We start from the raw sequence: 24,103 nt of genomic DNA on the forward strand, positions 1-24,103 counted from the left end.
AATTTTATTGGTATTTTTGAGTTTTTTTTTATTTGTTGAGTATTACTGAGATTGATTGGATTTTTTAAATAAATTTATTAATTTTGATATGTGTAAAATTTATGTTGATTTTATTATAAGTTTAGGTTTGATGTGTATTAAAATTTATATTGGTTTTGATAATTTTTTATATTTATTTTTTTAAAATTTAATAATAATTATAGAAATTAAAAAATTTATGTTGATTTTATATTAAATTTGGGTTTAATGTGTATTAAAATTTATATTTGTTTTGAAAAAAAAATTATTTGATATTTTTTAAAAATTAATAACAATTATTGAAATATTGTAGTTAGAGCTGTTCACAGGCCAAGCTGAGCCTAAGCGAGATATGAAACTATTATAAACAAGCCTAGGTTCGACCTGGCCTGATTTTTAGGTCTTTCATTTGATATTTTTTAAAACTTAATAATAATTATTAAAATATTATGATTAGATCTATTCATAGGCCAGGCTGAGCCTAAGCGGGATATGAAACAGTTATAAACAAGCCTAGGTTCAACCTGGCTTAACTTTTCAAGTCTCATTTTTTGTCTAAACTTGTTTTTACATATAATAAGAAAGTTAAAACCTACCCAAAGTATTGCCATTTTTTTCAAACTAAAAAAAAATCACAAAATATTACACATTACAACACATTTACTTTACAAAGTTTAAAATAAAATCTAAAAACCACATAATATTTAATAAGTTTATTGTATAACATAATAAATTTAGATATTTCTTAGCTTGTAGATCATGAAAATCTAAATTAAAGTCTAAAAAAAAATGCAAGTTCAAATTAAATAAAAAAAATTTTCCAAAGTAATTGGAAAAAAATGCATTAGCATATTTTCCAATAGCTTCCTTACTTGTTGATAGATTTTCAAAACTTTACTTAAAACCTATAAGTTACAAAATAAAACATCATGTTTTAACAAAATATCAAATTAACTAAATTAAAAAGGAGAATTGTGATCTTTTAATTAAGATGCAAACCTAAAATACCATGGTAGAAGCATCATTATCATCATTCTCATTGTTGCTAGAGCTAGATGCTTTATCATCCGGTCATAATATAAAAAGTAGAGTAAACAATTAGGAACTTTAAGAAACAAGTACAGGTGCTATAATAAAAAAAAAATTAATATAATAATAATAAAAAAAGCATTACCTGTTGAAAAACCTTTAGCACATATCCAAGCATCAAAACAAACAATAACTTGAACAGTTTTTGGTTTGAGTGAACTTCTCAAAGAAGTAAAAACTCTCTTTCCAATGCTAAAAGTTGACTTAAAAGCCACAGTAGATATTGGAATTACCAAAAAATCACGAGCCAATAATGAAAGCTTAGAATATTGAATTGAGCTTTTACTCTAATAATCCAAGATATCAATATCTAATTGCAACTTTTCATTTTCAGTTTTAGATTGACTTAAAAACAATTTGTAATCATCACTCTCAACAGAGCTTAATCCCATATTAGCTTTAATCATATTAAAATCATACAAGCTAGAATTAACAAAATCAGCCCTTGTCACATTAGATGAATCATTGGGTTTGTAGTGTTTCACATACTTTTCAAATAAGATTTTAAGAGTACCCAAAACTGTTTGAACAAACTCTGAAGCATGACTACCATAAAAGCTTTGTATAACAATATTCCATTTAGTTCAACTTGTAACGAGGATCTAAAATGGCAGCACATAATAACACCAAACTATACTCAACCTAATATTTGTTGAATTTCTCTTGCATCTCTTTAACCATTAGACTTAAGAATGTATGTGGACCTTTAATAGTATCTACCAAGAAATTGTGGATTTTTCAAACCCTTCTAAAATAAATGTTTGTAGTAGTGTATTTAGAATAAGAAAACACACTTGTTACATTATAACAAATTTTAAAAATTTACAAATAATGCAAACATTTCCCCACCTTCGTCAAAAAGCTCAAAGAGTTGAAAATCTTTATTATGCTGCCCCCAATAAATTAACATATCTTTGTTATGAAGAGCAAAGTCAAGCATCAAATAAGTAGAATTTCATCTTACACACATCTTGACGTAACTTTTTAGTTACATTCATTTTAAAACTCTTTTCAGCAACATCATAAAACCTTTTCATATGAGGACCAGATTTTTTTATGTAGTTAATCCCATTACAAATTTTACTAACAACATCATCAACAAGATTCAAACCAGCTTGAATAATGAGATTCAAAATATGCCCATAACATCTAATTTGAAGGAAAACACCATCACATAAAAAGGCCTCATTAGCACAAAATTGACTTTTAAGAGCAGAAACTATAATATCATTGTAAGATGCATTATCCAATATGATGCTGAAAATTTTTGTCGTATTCCATTGAACTAATCATTAAAATAAGTTTATCAGCTATGTATAAACCATCAGGAAAAAAAAAAGGTTTAAAGCTTTAAACCTTATTATTCTCTTTTCCAATTTTCAATTATTATCAATCCAATGAGCAGTAATACAAATATATTCATCAACAATATGCTTAGATTTTTAGCTATCAGAGGTTAAGCATATTTGACTAGACGTATCAGCCAATTCTGTTTTGGTATGTTCTATTTCCTTTGCATAATAACTCAAGACATCTCTAGTAGTTGTATGTCTACTTATATTCTTATAGTGAGGACTTACAACACTCATCATGTATCTAAACCCCAGTTCCTCAATTGTTTTAAAAGAATATCTACCACAGACAAGAAAAGTTGATATAGCTCTACGGCATTCCTCTGTGTTATACTTATAATTTCTTGCACTTGAACCACCTCTTGAAGTTGTCTAAGTTGCAATGGTATATTGAGTAATATCATGATTGTGTCTTTTAAAGCAACTATTTAAACGACATTTCAAATGATAAGTTTCATTATAAGATTTAGCTAATAAAATAGACTTACAGTGGCTATATTGCACCTTCATAAATTAATTATCTTCATATTTGAGTTTAATCATCTTTTCCCACACCTTCAATTTTGAAAAAGAATTATTTTGGCTCTTAAAGGCACTTTTGTTCTTGTTATAGCCATCTTTCACATTTATAGGTGCATTTGAACTTGCCGTTATCATGTAGGTCTAATTAGTCTTACAAGCTACCAAGAAATGCATAATAAATACTAAATTTTATGAAGAAAAAAAAGGTGATGTACATTATTTAGAAACAAATTGAACCCTAGATTATTTCAAAAGGAAAAAAAAATATTTTTAGTTTAAGAACCTAATTTGATATCTAAAAATATGAAAAAAGAAAATAAACCAAAAATTATAAAGGCAAGAGTGAAAAAAAAGTTTACCTTAAAGTAATTAGCTTGCAAGTTAGAGAATACAACCCAAAAATGAGAGTGTCGATATAGAAGAAACAACCAATTTGGAGGAGATAATCTTAAAGAAGTTTGAAATCACTTAAACTTACAAGAGACAAATTGATTTTAAAATAAAATAAAAGAGAAATAAAAATGAAATAAAAGGAAACTGATGATGATGGCTACTTTATTCTACTAGTTGAAGATAAGCCTTTTTGTATAAATTAGCTTTTTTGTTAATATAAATTATAAAAATGAGCCTTGTTTTATATAATGAAAATAGGCTTTGTCTTATTATAACCAATAAAACACATTGGCTTTATCCATTATAAAAAATAAAATAAATTGGTTTTGTCCCATTAAAGAAGACAATAATTAAACTTATTCAATTATTGAGTCGAGTCAGGCTCGAGCTTTATATGATAAAACCAAGGCTCGACCCGATTTTTGGTCGGGCCTTATTTTCTTGTCCAGGCCCTTTTAATGGGCCTAATATTCATCTTCAAGCCCTTCAAAATTTTGAATGGATTGTTGAGTTCGGGTAGGTAGCTTGATCCTTGAACAGGTCTAATTGTAGTATTATTGTATTGATAAAAGATTAGTAAAATTTATAATATTCAATAGTATTATGAGTTGATGTGCTTGAAATTTTTTTTAATTTTAGGGGGTTTAGGATTTTGTTTCTATATATTTGGGCAAACAATTTTTATGATGAAATGCCACTAAATCAAGATACAAATTTATCTATAACAAGGAAAAGAAGCTCTTAAGAACCTGTCAAATGCACTAAACTTCTTTTTTTCTTGATTGTTAGGTACATGTATGGGTTTTTCACATTGTTTTGGATATTATATAAAATTGAACTATGAATATTAATAGAAAAAAAGAAGATACAAAATTCAAGATTAATAATATCTAAAAAATAGAGGTCTATGCTTTTTTCTTTATTAATGAAACTAATCATATTACCACCAACATTTGATCGTACAATAAATGTATTTTTGTAATGCATTTGCTTAAGAAACCTGCATGAGCCTAACATGTTCTCTTATTCTCATTTTTATTTCTATATGTTTGGCCTTAGGACCTGTCCTAGTGTTGATCACTAATAAAATTTGGGTGTGGGCTATAAGCTTCTAGTTAACTAGTCTATTAGAAGGAAACTGATAGGGTAATTAAGATTCCTTTGGTTGGTGTTTTTATTTTAATTTTGTGTTATTCATTCTTTATTTTTTAGTTTTTTTTTTTTTTTTTGCTTTTCACTTTTTTATCACAAAAGTAAAAAAGTAACTTATAAAAGTAATAACCATGAAGTTTTAACTAAACAAGTTTAACTATATCTAACTTTTTCTATTTATAAGAACTGGGTCTAAGATGAAATGACTTAAGCCAAGATTTCTTCCTTAAACATTAGTTCGAATTACAGAAAATAATGAGGAAAAATTTACTACAAAGAGAAACTAATAATAAAGGCTTTAAAATTATCTTCACCATTTTAAATAGCTATGATAAATAAACAGAAACTTAAGTTTCCACTTGCTCATTTCTAGTTAAATCATTTATCAAATAAGTAAAATTTTACTCTATTAAGAACATGAAGCTATCAAATTAACAGGTAATATCTCCAACAATAACTTAATAGCATTATGAAATTATACATGGATCATTTCATAAGTTTTATGTAATTTTAAGGTTTAGAAAGTGGACTAGAAAATCAATTTAGTTGTGAATTTATTCATTTTCTTTTAATAGAAATTTTTTATAATTCTTTTAAAAGACAAGAATGCATTACTTATGTACTCTTAGTCTAGGAACAAAATTACATCCTCCCAAATATTCCAAAGCTTATTTTCCTAGCAAAAAGAAGTACATTTTGGAATATCTACGAGAACAAAATCTTATAATTCCTAGAACAATTAAAAAATATTTTATCTAACTATTATTGCAACTATCTCTTTATAAAAGCTAGAAGTCTTTTTGGAATAACTTGTTTTACCTATTTTGTTGGTATTCTCTAGTAATTTGTTCAAAGAGCACTCTACCAATATTATAGTTTTTAATGCTCTAAAATCTAAATTATTGAAATTACTAAGTCTAGCAGCTAACTACTTATTATGCTTATTATGTCTCAGATGGATAGGGCTTGAATACTTGGGGATGCCATTTATTACTTAAAAGAGTTTCTGCAAAGGATCAATGATCTATATCATGAACTTTAATCCACCCCACCTGGCTTTTTGATGCTATCATCTACAAGCTTTCTCCGATTAACACCCACCTTACCTATTTTTCCATGTTGTGTCAAGGAAAAACTATGTCCTAACTCATTGTCGAGCCCTAAAACCTAACTTACAAAGGTAAATTTTTGGACTTAAAGTTGACTTATTTTTCCTTATTTGTTTGGTCAAGTTTCTTAATAGTTGCTTAATTTGTGTAATTCTTATGACAATTTATAAGTATGTTTACTTATTAGGCCAAAATTTTATGTGTGTTAACAGTGCCCTATTAAACCTATACAATAAGTGAATTCTTATATATGTACTTGCATGAATAATGGCGTTCAATGTTTCATCCTTTTAAACATAGAACATATGTTCATCAAACTTGGTAGGTTTTCAATGGAATTTATCATGAAAATTATCACATTCTACATTAGGTAAATATGATAGATTGAGGATATTAAAATTTTAATTTTTGAGCTTTTTTGGCTTTTTTATTTTATTGATTATTTTTTTATTTTTTGTATATAAATGCTTGAGAGCTTCTTGTTGGTTATGAAATGTGATATTTATTATTTCCTTTATCAAACATTATTCTTAATGTTTTTATGCTAGGCTTTTATTTCTTTGCATTTGGATGTAAAACTCACACTACAAGAAAATTGACATTTTATAGCATTTTTTAAGCGGCATTTTACTATATGGACATGAGACAAGATATATATACATATAGATAGATATATGCTTGTACAAATCTTTCACCAAGTTATGTTAATAGAACTTGTTACATCAAATGTTTTTTTTCTAAATTGTTTGAACAATAACTTAAGTAAACTCTTGACTTTTACATTTGTATTTGTGTTATTTCTAGGTGAAGATTAGAGTAAGGGAAGGAAGGGCTATCAACAATCATATGTTTTGCAGATATTTCTATTATTGTATATTAGAAGTACTTATTTATTTGACTTGAGTGTATTATCAAATGTTTGTACAGAATTTGTAACATATATGTATTTTTGTATTTTTATTTAATAGAATTCATAAACAATTTTGTAAAATATTTTACATTCTTTTATAAATAAAATGGAGCATTTTGTTTAATTATTTTTTTCTATTTATGTATATTTACTATTCATGTAATTACTTTAAAAATAAATTATAAAATAAAATAAAAAGACAAAAATTATAAATAAAATATATTAAGTATAATTAAAAAAATAAGTATTATTGATGAATTACTGATGGATTTACCAATAAAATTTATCAATGAATTTTACCAATAGATTTTATCGATGAATTTTTCGTCAAAAAATTTCATCCATAATAATTTCGTTGGTAATTATTGATGAAATAACATTAACGACTTGTCTATCACTGATAAAAATTTTTATCATAAATTCCCTCGATAATGCTATTACCGATTCCGTCAATAAAAGCTAATTTTTCAGTAGTGGAACTAAGTATCTAAATCAAATTAAACTAAAATATTTTTTATAGCTGTTTTTTTGGCAAAGACAGGATTATCATAGCTTTGGATGTTCTTATGACCTGGTGCATAGGTCATTCCTGGATAATTATACTTTGGAAGAGCTGCCTATTAAGGTTGAAAGAATGGTGTGATTTTTTTTGTGGTGGGTCGAGGCCTGAAGGATATACCGAATTAGTAACTTTCTATGAAGTATCTTCTTCTATTGATTTTCCCCTATTTATCTTTTTCAGGGCTTCTAGAATTTGGCTCAGTTTTTTCTTTAATGCTTCTTGGGCTTTCTCTATCCTTTCAAAGTGACTTGTATTATCTTGTTCTATTTTTTTAGCTCGAGCTCGAGTATTGTATTGATGCGTAGCTATTCTTGCACCTTAGTACCATAAATAAAAATTCAATGATAACGTTATGATAATAAATGCATGAGTGAATGTGATGCAAATGAAAGAAAACAAAAAGTAAAAGGAAAATGTTTACCCCTTAAAAAAGATCCAACAAAAAGAAACTTTCATTTATTTCACAAAAGTCTATTTTACATCAAACCCAATATTATTCCTCTATAAAATTGTCTAACTTGCTCATACTGGTCGTAGCTTCCTCAATGAAATTAAACAACTTTTGTCTATGTTCCCCTGCTGGTGTGATCAAAGCTCTCAAAGTTTCAGCCTTTTTTGCCATCTCACTTGCTTGGATTACGGCCTTGCTTATCTGAACAGTGAGGTATTCTATGTATCTTTGTCTTCTTAACTCTTCTCTTTTACCGCACTACACCTAATGGGATAATTTTTTATGCCTTTCTATAAGGAACTTGACACTATTTTTTGTTCACTCAACTTTGATGTTAAAGTCAGAATGTGGTTTGAAAGCCATTGGTTCTCTTAATCAACCTCTATGAAAGCATTTTCTATATGGTCGTGCTCTTCTTTCAACTTTTCATTTTCATGAGTTAACTCAGTATTGTTTATTTTTTTGGCTTGTACTTGTATACGCAATCTCTTATGCTCCTATTGTAACTCTTTTAGCTCTTTTAGGGCGTCATCCCATTCTCTAACAATTTTTTGGGCCTTGTTGTATTCTTTAGAAATTCTGTGGGCTTGGACTTCTAATTTCTCTGCTTTGTTTTACCATTGGTCTTTTTTTTCCTGCAGCTTCAAGATCTTTTATCTTAGTTTTTTCTTTTTCATCTCATGCTCTAATTCTAAAAGTTGTTTATCAGATTCTTAACCTACTAGTAAGTGATGATTCTGAGGCCCAGATGCAATCTCCTGACCTTTCTTATTTCTCCAAATTAAATATCCTTAAGTAACTCGATCAGTGAATCATCTTGGGTTGACTCTCTTGGGCTTCTTCCAAGCTTTAATTATGTTGTCAATCTTTTGGAAGGTTATAAGCTCCTTATATAAGCAGTCGAACTAGCCGAGCTTGTGGGTTATAGGAATAAACTGTTCAGCTCCGTACTACCTTCTTACTATTAATAGGGCATAACTTGTTAACCCCTATAGGCCTAGAAGTGGGACCTTGTCTCATCTCCACATTAGTATAGCATAGGTTTTCTACCTATCCATGGAGCTAACCATCTTACCTGACTAGCAGTGAGTCCTTGTAGCAGACATTTTCAGTCTTTTTGAGTTTTTATCTCTGGTCAAATGTTCTGACATAATTCTTTAATCGGACTCTAAGTATGGAGATAAAGTTTGGTAAATACATTTTTCTTAATTCAAAATGGCTCTTTATCCATACACATAATAAGGGTATGCAACCCATAAAACGTGCTTTATCCATCTACCTATAAAAACTCAGAGATCTAATAGTTTCTACTAAGATAACTGATAAAAGGTTACAACCTCTTTCAATTTGCTCAAATAAATCTACCACTTCTATCTCAATGTGTCCTAAGACCTTGAGAAAGATGACCAACCCATATATGGCTAAAGCAAATGCATTCATTCCTAGTCATCATCCGGATGCTTGATAATGAAATCCTAAATGATCCCCCACAAAATGCCTTTACGATTACCTTTCTCTCACATGTATGAATCTACAGTCTCTTTTCCCACCCCTAGCATCTGATTTAGCTTCTTGTGACTCCTTTATTTGTGTTTCTTCATGTATGTTCTATCTAGATACAATAGATGTATACCCATCAGAGTTGAGTACTCCTCAATTGTTTGTACTAGATCAATCTCATTAAAGATAAAACACCGGTATGAAGGATCCCAAAATTGTATCATCACCCTGATGAGGTAGTAGTCAACCTCCACTGACAAAAGATATGTTATATGTTCAAACTTCTCACAAAAAACCTCCTACCTCGAAAGCGTCATACCATTCTATGTGTTTAATAGGCTTTTCAAGTTATTGTGTTTAAGAAGTAAGTGGACTTCTCCTGATAGTGTAGGGACGTGACCAGGTGGTAAATAATCTCATTCTTTTAGTTGCCTTTTTTTCGCTTCAATATTCACCTTTATGGAAAAATCACATTTGAATAGCATAGATGAAGCACAAACCTGACGTTCCTGGAATCCATGAGGACTTTTGTTAAAATAGTTTTGGAGTAAGAATACTATGCAATCTGTGAACATATTCATAAATGTGTGCAAAAAAAGATAAAAGAAGACAAAGAAATTAGTTACTCATTTTAATAAAATATAAGAAAAGCATAACAACATGACTTATAATTTTAGATTATCTATAAAGAATGGAAAAAAAAAAGGCTTTATCTACGGTTGGGCTTCTAAAGTCAACTATATGTGGTTTGGGCTATTTCTAAAAGGTTCTCAAATTGTTCCCTACATCACAGTCCATTACAGACTAGTAAGGCACCAAAATCCTTACCTATCATAGGCTTCAAGAGGAAAAGGTTCAATCTGAGTGGGAATGTTTCGCAGGCCCATGCAAAGACATGAAATCTCATGATAGCATAGATACTTCACTTCCTCCTAAAAGTAGAGCCCGGGTGGAGGGCTTATGTTATGTATATGCAAGTAAATGATAGATATAATAAGCATATATTTAGGCAAATATAAATACTGAATAATAGGGCAGACAAATAAACAATAATAAAGCAGATATAAACAATGGAATAAGTAATTTCAAATTTGTTAGACAAGGCCTGGATAATAAGAAATCTTTTATTGGCTTAACTCTCCATAATGTCTCTAGTGGAGTTACCAAACTGTCATAATGTGTAGATCTGTGGACCTACCGCTAGACTTGGAATGAAAAGAGTCACCACCAATCTTTTTGGTTAAGTATGATTGGCTATCTGATTAAAGCTGATTTACAAAACAAAAATTAGGTTCAAAAGTCGATTGCGCATGAGAAAGATTATAGCACCCCCAAAACGTCCATCCAAGGGATGGCACTAGTCTGACTTCAAATTATGCAAGCCTTGCTTATTTCTTATAATTTACCAGATAATTTTTTAATTTTATTAGGATAGTAAACCCTTGCAAAACTTTTGTTCATTTATTTATTATTTTGAAAACACTATCTTCAAGAATTTTTTTTTTGAAATTTTTTTTTGAAGTATATTTTTTTTCAAAAAAGATATCAGTGGAAGAAGTAATTTTTTTGTTTTTTTTAGGAAACAAATAGAAAATAATAAAATAAAAAAAATAGGTTAGAAATAAAATAAAATCAAAAAATAAAATAAAAATGAGAAAAAAAAAACTTGCGATCAAGTCAGGTTAGGACACTGGTCGGTGCATGGGTTTTCAAGTCGACGTGCAAATCTTAGCTTGCCTAAAATGACATCGTGTAGAGGTGGTATATAAGGCATCATTCAACATTTTTTTCTCATAACTCTAGAGCTTTTCTCTCTCTACACCTCAAAACCTCTAATTTCTCTCTAGAAAAATCACTAGAAAGTTCAATCGAAAATTGAAAATCTCATTGATTTCTGAAAACTTCGTCAAAAAATTCAATCAAAAATTAAAAAACTCACCAGTTTCTGAAAAATTTATTGGATTTTGGAAATCTAGTCGGAATCTCACCGGAAACTTCAATTTTCGCCATAAAATTCAATAAAAAAATTCATCCTTTATTGGAAAATTCATCCTAAACCTAGAAAAAAACCCATAAAAAATTTAAAAAAATCCAAAAAAATTCCTATATTGTCCTAAACCCCCACTGAACCTCTTGCAACTTTAGGATCACCTTAGAACCTAGAATCTCAAATTAACTCCAAAATCCCAAGACTACATTCTAGAACCCTTTTTGCCCGAGAATTTTCTAAACCTACTTTCAGTATTTTTCACTATATTTTTTGTTTGTCCTTTTTGTTCTTATATGTTAGAGACAGTTCAATTTATAGGCATATCTAGGATTGATTTTAGGAAATTGGCAGAATCAATCTCAGGCTTGAATCTTGAAATTGAATTCTGTCCTAACGAGATTCTAGGTCCAAAATCTTAGTAATCACATTAAAACTTCGACCATGTGGGATTTTGATTTTGATTTCCACTCATGTGTGAATTGGATTTAGAAAGGAAAGAGGGAAAAAAGGAAGGAGACCAAAAAAAGAAAAATAAAATAAATAATAATAATAATAATAATAATAATACGTTTAATTGAACCAAAATGGGTCAGGATGGCCTAAACCAAGACAAACTTGATCAAATTGAGCTTAATTGGGTCCATACAAAATGGGCTTGGTTGGGCTTGGACCTGAATAGGTCCAATTGGACTCGGATCAAAATATGCCTAATGGGTCTTGATCGAAATAGGCCCAATTGAATTCAAACAAAAATGGATGTTTATAATTTATATTAAAAAAATAATATTTTAAAAACATTATACTAAATGATGACAAAAAACGTTATACTAATAAAAATTATTAAATTAATTTTGGATTGATTTAAATTAAATATAAATTATACATGTATCGAATCAAAATCGAAATTAAATATAAAAAATAATAATATGACATCGGATCAAGGCAAAATCAAACGAAACTATTAAAAAGTTAGATGAAGCGGAATCAATCTCATTTTTAGAGCAGATTCCTTTACTTTCTATAAAAGGTAATGCTAAAATCATAATTTTGTAATTAGAAAAAAAATCAAAATTCAAAGGGCGAGGTAGCTGTATCTTAGTCACGCCAACATTATGCGTTTGGAATGAAAGCTTTTTATTTTTATTACTTTTTTTTTATTTGTTAGAATTTAAAAATCAATTTATCTTTTGCATCTTTCTTTCAAGCATTTAAGTTGGAATTGATGATCCAAATATAGTGGTTTTATCATTTTGGATGTTAACTAAAGATATGTGATTGATTTAATTGAAAAAATTTTGAATCAAATAAAAAGAATTTGATTTTATACGTTTTGAAATTTGAATTCCAAGCAAATTAATACTATAAAAAATATTGGCATCACCGACGAAATTTTTTCTTCGGTAATTATCAATGAGTTATCAATAGAATATATTTGTAAAAAATTTTGACCATCACCAATGAAATACCAATTGATTATTGATGAAATTTATTGACGGATTTAATTTAATCGATAATTCATAAATAAAAAAATGACATAATTTACAGCAAAAATTATCAATAAAATTTTTCATCGATTATTATTTTACCGACTAATTATCGATGAAAAAATTTTCATTTGTAAAAAAATTTACAAAAAAAAGATGGAAACAAATCCTCACTAAACAAAAATTGCAACTGAATTAAGCCGCTTTCCTCTTAAGGGGCCTCAAAACTGACGATGTAACAAAGGAGGATGTGAGAATTCATAGAAGGACTCCAAGCGATATATTTTTTGGGCGCTGAAAGATCGTCTACATTGAAATCGAACTCTGGGGAACTTGGATGATACTGGTTAGAATCGGCGGTCACCACTTCCTGCTTTCCCAGTATAATGCGGCATTACAACAAATGCCCCAGTCCATTTTCATCAACCTCTGAAGACAACACACTGCAATACATGAGAAAAAAAATTATTAGAAATATGGTAAATTAGTAACTTTTGCATCAATTACATATATTTCACATCACAAACTTTGAGTAAAAAGAAAATGACATTTATAAAAAAAAAGGTTCAGTATTAAGGTCATCGGATAGAAAAACTTTGTGTATACACAAAGAAAAAGAAATGTAAAGAGTTTTTATAATTCAAGAAAAACTTAGCATCAATAACTAATTGTTTCCTTAGGAGAGAACTTGCCTGTGGGTCTTCTCCATGACCCGATTACTTGCAATTTGGGTCTTCTTACCCAACCACATCTTATTGAGTCCAAAAATTGCCATTTTTGTACCATTTCGGACTAAAAATGTTGGATTTCAACCCCGTTCAAACTTCACAATAACAAGACTATAATTTAGAGCCCAAAAATGTAAAAAATGGAATGGGTTTAGAAAACTAAATCTTGAAAGCTCAAACCGAGATTCCATAGCGGCACCCATACAATTGGAAGTGATTAGTGACCTCTTCGATAAATTCGACTCTGATACCAATTATTGGATTTAACGAAACCTCATTCAATAAGTAGTACAAAATTTAACTAAAACTAAAATTGACTTGAATGTGGAGAGAACTCAGTTTCGTTCCCGTGCTTTCCGATGCCACCCTCTGCTCTTCGATCAGTTACCTGCACAACAAAAAAGGAAAGAAATTACTCTTTACCTTTCAAACTGAAGCTATGAAACCTAATAAGTTGGCCTCGTATATATGAAGGTGAAAGTAAGAATCCTCCCTAATATGTTAATCAAATTTGACTCATTTCATTATAGGTCAAAATATAGAATTAAATTAGAATCATAATTAACTAAAATCATATTATATGTTTAAATATATTATAATATGGTATCACTATAATTACTCATAATTTGACTTTAATTAACTTAAATTTAAATTAATTAACTATATTAGTCCACAATATAATATAACTGCAACAGAGTCAGGGGCCTCGGACCCCAAAATTATGAATTCCCTGTAATATATACCATATGCTATAATTGTTTCATGTATAGTTATATATATTAAATTAAATTAAATTAGTAATCACATTAAAATTGTTATTTTTATCTTTTACATAATTTTATGTATTGTAATTTAAGAAGAATTAAATTATAGTATAATTTGTCTATTTATTGTTTCCATGATTATTATTTAAAAATTCTTGAAAGTAATAGACTTATTAGAAGTATTAAATCACATTCATGCACACTTAAAAAAATAAAATTAACTTTCTAATTTTTTAACAGGGTTTTAAGTTTTCAATCAAGTATTTAAAGTGTATTATTTTTTTAAGGGAGTATATATCTTCTCATATTTATGTGATTTTTAAATTTTTTTTCTTTCATATAAAACTTCAAATGAACTAAGTTAATTGTTCAGATTCTTCATTTTCTTTAAATTATTTTTGTTTGACATATATGTGATAAATATAAGTATGAAGGTTGGACAATCCAAATATATGAAAAAACTTAAAATGATGAATATTTTTGTGCTGGATACATAATTGTATGTGACACTAATTTTCGAATTTAAATAACATAGTAAATAAAAATATATATAATTTTAATTATTCAATTTGAAATCAAATATCAAAATTCGTCATTGATCATCCTTCTAATATGGGATTAACTCAATCCTCTAAAAAAATTCAATGAGATTTGATAGATGATAAAGGCGAGATAGAATCCAAAAAATTTCGTTCAAAATAATCTTAAAGGACATTATAGTCCCTCTTGTTTTAAAATGTAACTTTTGGTCTTTTGACCATCCAATGCAGTTAGTGAATTATGGGTCTATGGTTAATCAACAAATATAAAAAATATATAATTATATTTAAACAATTAAATTAAAAATTAAAAAAGTTACTTATTTAATTTTATGAAATATTTTGAAATATTTTAATATTAAATAAAATTTAAAAAGTGTAAATCAGAAATTAACCTCAAAGTAATAACTAAATTTTAAAAGTATCATATGGATCTATCCATCTTATAAAGTATTCATTCAATCAAATTGATTAATCTCAAAATGAGTTATTAAAAATTAAATTAACGGAACTATAATATTTTATTTTTATTAATTTAATCAAATTTAATAATTTTAAAAATCTAACATATTGAATTTAATTTGATTAATATTTGAATTAATTGAATAATAAAATATATTTAATTTAAATTATTTATTTACCTCTAAATTTTTTATATCTGAAATAAATTAAATAAAATTATCCAACAAAATACTATTAAAATATTAAATTAAAAACATTAACACTTTATAAAAAAACAGTGTATTTCGTGTATTTTTAATTTTATGTTTGGGTATTTTTATATTTTCATTAAAACTTCATAGTGTATTTGATCGGTTGCTTGTAACTTGTAAGTGGTGGCCCACCCCTTTTCCACACAAAGTCCTGTATGTGAGCAAGAAAAAGAATTCTGATTTGATATCCTCCTCCAAGCCATTTAGAAGTTGTTCAAAAGTCAATGACCCCAGTAAGAGCTGATATCATAAGACAGTCGAATTTCCAAACTTTCTACATCTTTTTTTTAATAGAATTGAAGAAGATTACAAGTGTAACCTTATATTAAAACGATAGATTGACAATAAATAACCTATTTGATTCTGTTGTTTAAATTGTAAGACTGAAGCCTCCATTGACAAGAAGTCACTAAAGCCTCCAAATTCTATCCATCATCGAACCAACTGCATCAACCGCCTTTTGCTGCTGCTAACTCCTGCACACTAAGACCTGATCAATTAACAACTTGAAATTGGTGAATTTAAAACCAAATTAAAATCAGAAAATTGAATTCATCTTGAAATAGAAAAGATTTATTTTATAAGAATCAGGATGGTTGGAAGTTATCTCCATCCAGCAAAGGAAAATTATGCTGAAGAAGCTAGCCAACCCACATGCTCCTGTTTAAGGAAGGTATCGGCTCAAAGTTGAAAGTTTGAGACTAACACCTTAAAAGCGACTTCCAACAAATACAGGAGAAAGTTATTATTAATTTGACAAAAACTACTAGTCATATTCTTGGCAAACACGTAAAGCCAATTCTACCATCGACAATTAAAGAAGTTAAAGTTGTCAAAGACTTTGCTGGACCATCAATGCTTCAAAAGAGACAAGAAAGTGAATGACGACTTCAAATTGGGATATGCTATTATTATACGTAGGTTCTGGACGCCCACTCGCTAGAACTCCATGTATTTGCGATAATTCAATCTTGCAGAGCAAGTTGTTGAAGCCCAAAGGAATATACATGATCTGCAATAAACATTGTAAAGGGATTTTTTGACGAGAGGAACCTTTGCAAACAAGTAGAATGAGATGTATGGGGATACGGCGAAAAAGAAAACTGGAGCAGAGCTTGAAGTAAAAAACAAGAGATCAAAAGTTCAAACTGCACCTTGTTTGTGTACAAGCTGACTACAGCAGCTAACAACTGGTTTCCAGCTATTTCTTTCACTCTTTGTATCAGTTGCGGCCTGGAAATTCTTTTTTCCTGTAAAAATCATATGTATGGGAATAGAATGATGAGAGTCAGAACTCAAAGTAATTGCATATGACATAAAATCAATAAAGCCAAAAAAGTTTAAATGGAGAATTTAATGCAGTTACTCGAAAATCTCTGTACTGTTTGTTAAGGGAAGCCATTTCTGATGGACCTAAAAACCTTGAGAGCATGGAAATCAATGTGGGAAACCTCATCCATGGCGATCTAGGCTTGATGGTATTTGCCTCCACTAATCCATTGGAGCCTAAATGATGCACAAATCAAACTGGCTAAAAACACTATATTATAAGATATGAAAAATGTAAATATAACAATGATGTAATATAAGAATGATAGAAAAAAAATATATAAAAATGATATAATTTAAAATTAACAAATTTCATATATGGGGTTGATAAAAAAAAATGTGTCTTGTATTTTATGTGCAGATAAGAATTATATTATGATAATTTTTATATTTTATAAATATTTAATAAGAAATAAATACAATACATATACATAAATTTTTAAATTAAAAAAATATGAAAACAAGTCCAAACTAAACAAAAGTTGCAACTGAATTAAGCCGCTTACATTTATTGTAAGGGGCCTCAAAACTGATGATGTAACAAGGGAGGATGTGAGAATTCATATAAGGACTCCAAACGATATATTTTCTGGGCACTGAAAGATCGTCTACACTGGAATCAAACTCTGGGGAACTTGGATGAAACTGGTTAGAATCGGCGGTTACCACTTCCTGCTTTCCCAATATAACGCGGCATAACAACAAATGCCCCAATCCATTTTCATCAACCTCTGAAGACAACACACTGCAATACATGAGAAAAAAATTTTATTAGAAATATGGTAAATTAGTAACTTTTTGCATCAATTACATATATTTCACATCACAAACTTTGAGTAAAAAAAAATGACATTTATAAAAAAAATTTAATATTATGGTCATCGGATAGAAAAACTTTGTTTATACACAAAAAAAAAATATATATATATATATATAAACCTAGACCATTATCCACAAAACATAACAAATCAATAAAAATCATCACAAAAACAATAAGAAAGTACAGTTTAGAAAAAGCTTACCTGTCAAAGGAAAATTTTGCAGGAGACAAAGATATACTATGTCTACAACAATCTCGATTGCCATCAGCCCTAAGACACCAACTAAATCCATGCATCACAATGTCGGAAATCTCATCCCTGGAAGCACCATACCAAGCATACTTGACATTGGCATCACCACCACACTTGTCAGCCACCGCCTTCGAGAAAACCCGAAAGCTTTGTGCCCGAGCTTTCCCTGACCAACTAGAGTTTAAATTCTTATGAATTGCCACGATTTTTGTTTTCTTAGCCAAATCCGAGTTTTGTCCCATGCCTGAAAAAAAGCTTGTTCTGATGATGAAATCTTCCAAGCTTGATTCTTGTATCTTAGCCAAACCGCTTTTGACAAAAAACTCTAAACCATCTGAATCAATCTCGTTGCTTCCGGACGTAGCACATGGTATTTGGTCATCACCAATAGTCACCGAGACTTGATCTTCTACAACAATTTGATTCATCTGTTTCTTTAAAAAATTACAAATTAAAAAAAAAAAAAGTTCACAAAGGATGTAGGAAAGAGGTTTTTTTTTTTTTTTTTTTTTTTTCTGATAGAAAGAAAAGCGTTACACTACCGCGACGTGGTTACATAATTTATTTATAGCTTTACAAAGTTTTCCTTGACGGCCTCTTCCAGTGTTTTCTTCTTCTTTTTTTTTTTTAATATTTTAAATTGTGAGAATTAAGATTAAAAAAAAAAAACAAAAAAAGATAAGGCGGTTTAACTACACGGTTGGCAAATTGCCAAATACACAGTTTTCGGGCCGTAGCATCTAAATCGAGTACGGAAATGGCGGTCAAGCAGTCCTAGTGATTTTTTTTTCTAAAGGCAAAATTACGATTTTAGCCTAACCTTTTAGGCAAAGTTAGATCAACGCTCTAAAAAAGAGATTAATTCCGCCTTGATCTAACTTTTTAATAGTTTATTTGATTTACTTGGTTTTTTTTATATATAATTTTGGTTTGATACAGAAATAAATTGTGTAAAAAATTTAAAATTATGATTTAATATAAATTTTTTTTTATATATTCAATCTCATAATTATAGAATAAAAAATTTAATTTGTTATTATAGTTGATTTCGATTTGATGTACGTGTCTATAATTTGTATTTAATATAAATCAATCCAAAATTAATTCAATAATTTTTATTTAATATAACATTCTTTTTTTGTCATAATTTAGTATAATATTTATAAAATATTATTTTTAATATAAATTACTTTTTAATTACATATAACTACAATATTTTTATTAAATTAATTTATTAAATTAAAGTATTAAACACTAATTTTATTAATATAATATATAAATAAAAATTAAATAAATAATAAAATATATCTTGAGACGAGATGAAGCATCCTAACGTTACCTTCACTTCGTCTCAATTAGTTTTATATGAAAACATTTTTCATTTTGAGTATTTAAAAAAAAACCGTTTAAATTGAGATTAGTGCAAAATTCGTCTGAGTATGATTGTTTAATCATCTCTTATTCCGTTACATGAAAGGTCATTTTTTATATTTAATAAATAAATAAATAGAAAATAAGATGTAAATTAAATAAGTAATTACTTTGGAAGCAAGTTTGAGATACTTGTATCTTAGTCACGCCTACATTATGTGCTTGGAAGACAGGCTTTCCATTTTTAAACCGATTTATCTTTTGCATCTTTCAAGCGTTAATTTGGAGTTTATGATCCAAGTATAGTGGTTTTATCAATTTGGACGTTAGCTAAACATATGTGATTGATTTAATTGAAAAAAATTTTGAATCGAATAAAAAGATTTGATTTTATACCTTTTGAAATTTGTATTAAAAGCAAATTAATTAAGTATTTAAATTTAATTAAACTAAAATAATTTTTATTTAACTGAATTTAAATTTGGTTAGAATTCTTGTTGAGTAAGTTTTGTCTTCTAATGAGATTACTCAATAAGTCTTTCCACTTTTTGATCTCGTGGTTAAAAAATTTTATAAAAAACATGTGAGCGTGGGTTCTAACTCCGTCATCCTTATTCTCTTTTGTATGAGCGTTACTTTCCTATGAACCAAAAAAATTACTCAATATCTTTTTATTTTGAGTTTTTAGGCTAATTAAGGTCTAATTTAATATTATTATTATGGTTGAAAAAATTTAGGATAAAAATTGTTTAAAAATGTGATAAAAATATGATTTAAAAATTTTAAGTATTTAGGGTTATTGTGAAAAAATAGTATAGTGATTAAAAATGTTTAAAAATATATGCATAAAATAATAAAAATTTAAATATACAAAAAAATAATGAAATCATTTTACCCATAAAAATTGGGTTTGAATGTAAAGCATCTTTTTGGGAGTTTTTGATTTGAATTGCAAATCAAACTTTTAAACCGAAAAATTGCATTTTTTTTTTATTGTTTAGAATTTTTAACGGAAAAAACTTTTAAACCTAGGTTATAGTTTTAAAATGCATGCTCAAACTAGTTGATTAATAGTATTTTTTTTTCTCGTTTCTTTTTTTACAAGGGATTTGATCACCCTACTAGTTGCTTGGCTATGACCATTCATTTCTTTTTTAAAAAAAAAGATCTTATATAAATATTCAAAAATTAAAGTTTTTGGCAAAAATAAAAATAATTTTATGTGAATATATATATAGTTTAATTTAGTGTCACGTTTTTTTTAATTAATGCATATAAAATGATTTAATGCCTCTTTAAATTAAAAATATTTTTGACTAAATTAAATACATTTATTTTGTTCAAATACCTATTATTATTGTTTCTATAAATAAGTTTCAATTCAATTTGTAATTATAAATTATTTTTTAGCGCCATTTGTTTTAAATTATTCTCAATTACATATTTAATAGCGACTTTTTAATGCAAGTACAAATTTTCTTTGGTAACTATAAAAGCACGTACTTTTGACAAAAAAATTTTACCTCGACAGAGTCGGTGTTTCTTCACCTATATTTTAACATGATTTGATTTTCCTTTTCGTGCGTGCTTTGGTTAATATAATATAAATATATAAAAATTAACCAATAAATAATTAATATAATTTATTAAAACTCGTCTTATTTTATAAAAAAAATTTTAAATTTAAATTTTATCAATAATTATTTATTAAAATCATCTTAAATATACAACTTATAATTATTCATCATAATATTTTATTTTGACATAAAAAGATTAGAGAGTCTATCCATCTCAAATTTTACGTGAATAGCGTCATTGAGAGTTGTGCTCCTGGAACTTATAAAAGGGCCAAAGCCCGTTGATCCAACTCAGCCTTTGGGGATGATAGTTACAATCAACTTCTCACGAAGGCCTTTCTTTAAATCAACTCTTGAAAGAGTTTCTACCTTGTATTTAAAGTTGTAGACTCTGGTCTCTTGAATATATATTTATGAAATTTCAAACTGAAATACCAAAAGAAAAAAAGTGAGAAATACTAGAATGTATTAGACTGCTAAAATGATGTCTTTATGAGTCTCACTATGAATTTTTTTTCTTGGTTTCCAATTGAGAAATGTTATCATAATTTGGCCAGGCACGATCACTCCTCGTTCAAGCCCTTGAAACTGGCGATTTTGGTTAATTAATTTAATCCGTGGTTTGAAAAGCATTATTTAAAGAGTCAGATGTTTAGGATTATTGATACGTGCGATTTTATCTTTCAAATTTTATTTTAATAATTAATTTTTTATATTTTGATAATAATGATAATCACTAACAATTTAATTTTAATTTGGGTATAACATAAGTAAATTTTTATAACTCTTTATAGACTTAATACTCAAAAATTTTATAAAATGGATTCAAACCTCCAAAATTTTATTACATGTAAATCAGTTTATATTTTTTTATTTTTATATAAATAAATCCATAAACTTTCAAAATTAATATAATTAAATAAAAATTCATTAAATTAGACTAATTTTAACAACTGACATGATGATATGATAAATAATGTTTACGTGGATTGTTGATATGATATTTTGCAAAAAAAAAAAAATTGCACTTGAAGCCAAAAATTACAATATAACATAAATAAAAAAGGAAATAATTGGAGAAAAACAATTAATATCTTTCACTATTCAACTTGCTTGTGTATTATTGAACAAAAATAAAAAAGTAAATAAGCACGAAAAGAATAGGCAATATCTTTGAATATGCTCTATCTTTCACCATTTTAAATCTGCTTGTGTATTATAAAACAAAAATAAAAGAGAAAATAAATAGGAAAAAAAAAATAAATATCACCATTTAGATCGAGGAAAAGTAAAACAAAATTTTGAAATAAAATTCGTAAAAATAAAAAAAAAATTTATTTCACTAACATCCATATACAACATCATTCAACAAAATGCCATAAACTAGATGTAAGTCTAAAAGTTTTTTAACAAGAAAATTCTTCAAATGAATCTTTTCATCACCACTATTGTATTTAATTCATTTTTATCAAGGAATGCTCTTTGTATTTTAAGCATATCATTGAGTTTTTTATGTCCCATATAAAATCTAAAAAATAAGTTATGCAAATTCTCATTTTTCTTAATCAAATCATTAACATTCAATTTTAAAAGCTCAATTTCCCTTTCTAAGTCATTATTTGCTTTAGTCAAAAGCCCATTCTCTACTTTCAACTTAGAAATCATTTTCCTATACTTCATGTTCATGCTTTCAAATTCTATAGCTAATTCATCAAAAGTTTCTTGCAATTCATCAAATGTATATGAACTTAAATAATTTGAATTAGAAATTACCTTGGCTTATCAATAGCCATGAGATATAGGTTGACTACTTCCTCCTCATTTGATTCATCATCGAAGAAGTCACTATTACTCCATTTTGCAACCATTGCTTTCTTCTTTAGCTTCATTGAGTTTTTTTTTTTCACAAAGGACAATCAAATTTGATATGACTCGGTTTATTATATTCATAGCAAACAATTTGATCCCTTTCTCTTTTACTTGATTCTTATTTGATCATTTCCCTCTGTGTTCTTCTTCTATTTGATAACTTGTTTATCTTTATGAACTTCTTAAATATTTTTTGCAAACATAGTCATTTTTTCATCTTCATCAACCTTATCTTGCTCAAGTTTTTCTTCATCTTTTTAAAAAGTTGAATTAAAAGCAATACCACCTTTTTTGATTGATTCTTGCCCTCTTTTGAGCTTCATCTAATAGGTAAGAAGAGAGCCTATGAGTTCATCCAAAGAGAGTGTGTGAGAATCTTTAAACTCTTCAATAGTTGTCACCTTAGCTTTTCAACTCTTTAGTAGACTATTTAGAACTTTTTTCTTCATTTTCACATTTGAGTAAGTCTTCCTAAGAGCTTTCAAACCATTAATGATATCAGTGAAGCAATTTGACATTTCACTAATTGTTTCTTCTTATTTCATATTGAATAACATATAATCATGAGTGAGCATTCTAATTTTAATCTCTTTCACTTGATTAGTACCTTCATGAATGATGGCCACCTTATCCTAAATTTTCTTTGCATTTTCACATAATAAAACTCTATTGTACTCACTAGGCCCCAATATATAAAAGAATGTATGTATTGCCTTCGCAATGAGTTTAGCCATCTTGATATCATTCGTATCCATTCACTTTCTTGCTTAACCATCTCTCTATCATCCATCATTTTTATTAAAATTTAAGGACAATTTACAATAACCTTCCAAATTTTATACTCATTAGCTTGAATAAACAATCACATCCTAGTCTTTCAATATAAGTAGTTGTTACAAAAAAAAAAAAAAAAAGTCTTACAATGGAATGGCCTTCACCTTTAAGAGATGTAGCAATTGTTTCATTTGTCATGGGATACATTTCTTATTGCCCACCATATTTGTTATAGCTTAAGGATGGTTGCTCCACATTGATCACTATATTTTTTTGAGTCATTTTAAGATCACTTTTCGATTGCTAGACCTACAAAAAATAATACTAGTTCTGATACTAATTGTTAGCTCAAAAACTTGAAATAAACTAAAATGGGATAAATTGTATGATAATAAATTTTTCAAAATTCAATATCTAACAAGCACAAATTTTACAAACTAATTTTCTAAGCAAATAAACACAACAAATATGAGTATACTAATAATCTTAAAAGTAAGAGATAGAGATAAAAAATCAAACATCAAAATTTATAAAAATTTGACCATTCCTTTAGGCACCTACATCCTCTTTCTTAGTCTCACTTGCCAATGAATTCAATCCATATTGTGTTGACAGTTACAACCTAACTCTTCAAAGTTCCATACAATCAAAACCACATTCTTTTAAGGGTTATCCTTCCCCTTAAGCTCACAACCTTATAATACACACTTTTAAGTGTTTTACAAATTCAAAGAACCTATTTAAGGTTAGGTGTTTGTTAATTTAAAGCACAAATCAAGATAAGAGAGAATGTTAACAGAAAAATAAATACAATATGAATTTTGTACACTTTTC

The 24,103-nt window shown here is 27.9% G+C and overlaps 1 protein-coding gene and 1 pseudogene across 11 annotated transcripts; both read right to left on the minus strand.

Moving 5' to 3' along the window:
• Positions 1-1,278: 1,278 nt before the first annotated feature.
• Positions 1,279-13,307, minus strand: LOC149519333 (zinc finger BED domain-containing protein RICESLEEPER 2-like; annotated as a pseudogene).
• A 2,231-nt stretch (positions 13,308-15,538) lies between these two features.
• On the minus strand, positions 15,539-18,317 carry LOC111287142 (putative inactive poly [ADP-ribose] polymerase SRO2). Of its 11 annotated transcripts, XR_016341706.1 has the most exons (7): positions 17,628-18,317; positions 17,112-17,350; positions 16,643-16,782; positions 16,431-16,526; positions 16,082-16,288; positions 15,931-15,995; positions 15,539-15,759 (listed from the first exon to the last, which is right to left on the minus strand). XR_016341706.1 is itself a non-coding variant. In XM_089759901.1 (6 exons), exons 1-6 carry the CDS (start codon positions 18,104-18,106, stop codon positions 15,709-15,711), a joined length of 1,074 nt encoding a protein of 357 aa, XP_089616027.1. In that variant the 5' UTR covers positions 18,107-18,317; the 3' UTR covers positions 15,539-15,708. The 11 variants fall into 11 exon arrangements, 9 of the variants coding, with proteins under 9 accessions (XP_089616027.1, XP_022733163.2, XP_022733162.2 ...); XR_016341705.1 differs by having other exon boundaries at positions 15,931-16,288; XM_089759901.1 differs by lacking the exon at positions 15,931-15,995 and having other exon boundaries at positions 15,539-15,752; positions 16,213-16,288.
• Positions 18,318-24,103: the final 5,786 nt, after the last annotated feature.

The sequence above is a fragment of the Durio zibethinus genome, chromosome 4 (assembly GCF_047325235.1).
Source record: "Durio zibethinus cultivar Kanyao isolate XHJ-2024 chromosome 4, ASM4732523v1, whole genome shotgun sequence".
NCBI lineage: Eukaryota > Viridiplantae > Streptophyta > Magnoliopsida > Malvales > Malvaceae > Durio > Durio zibethinus.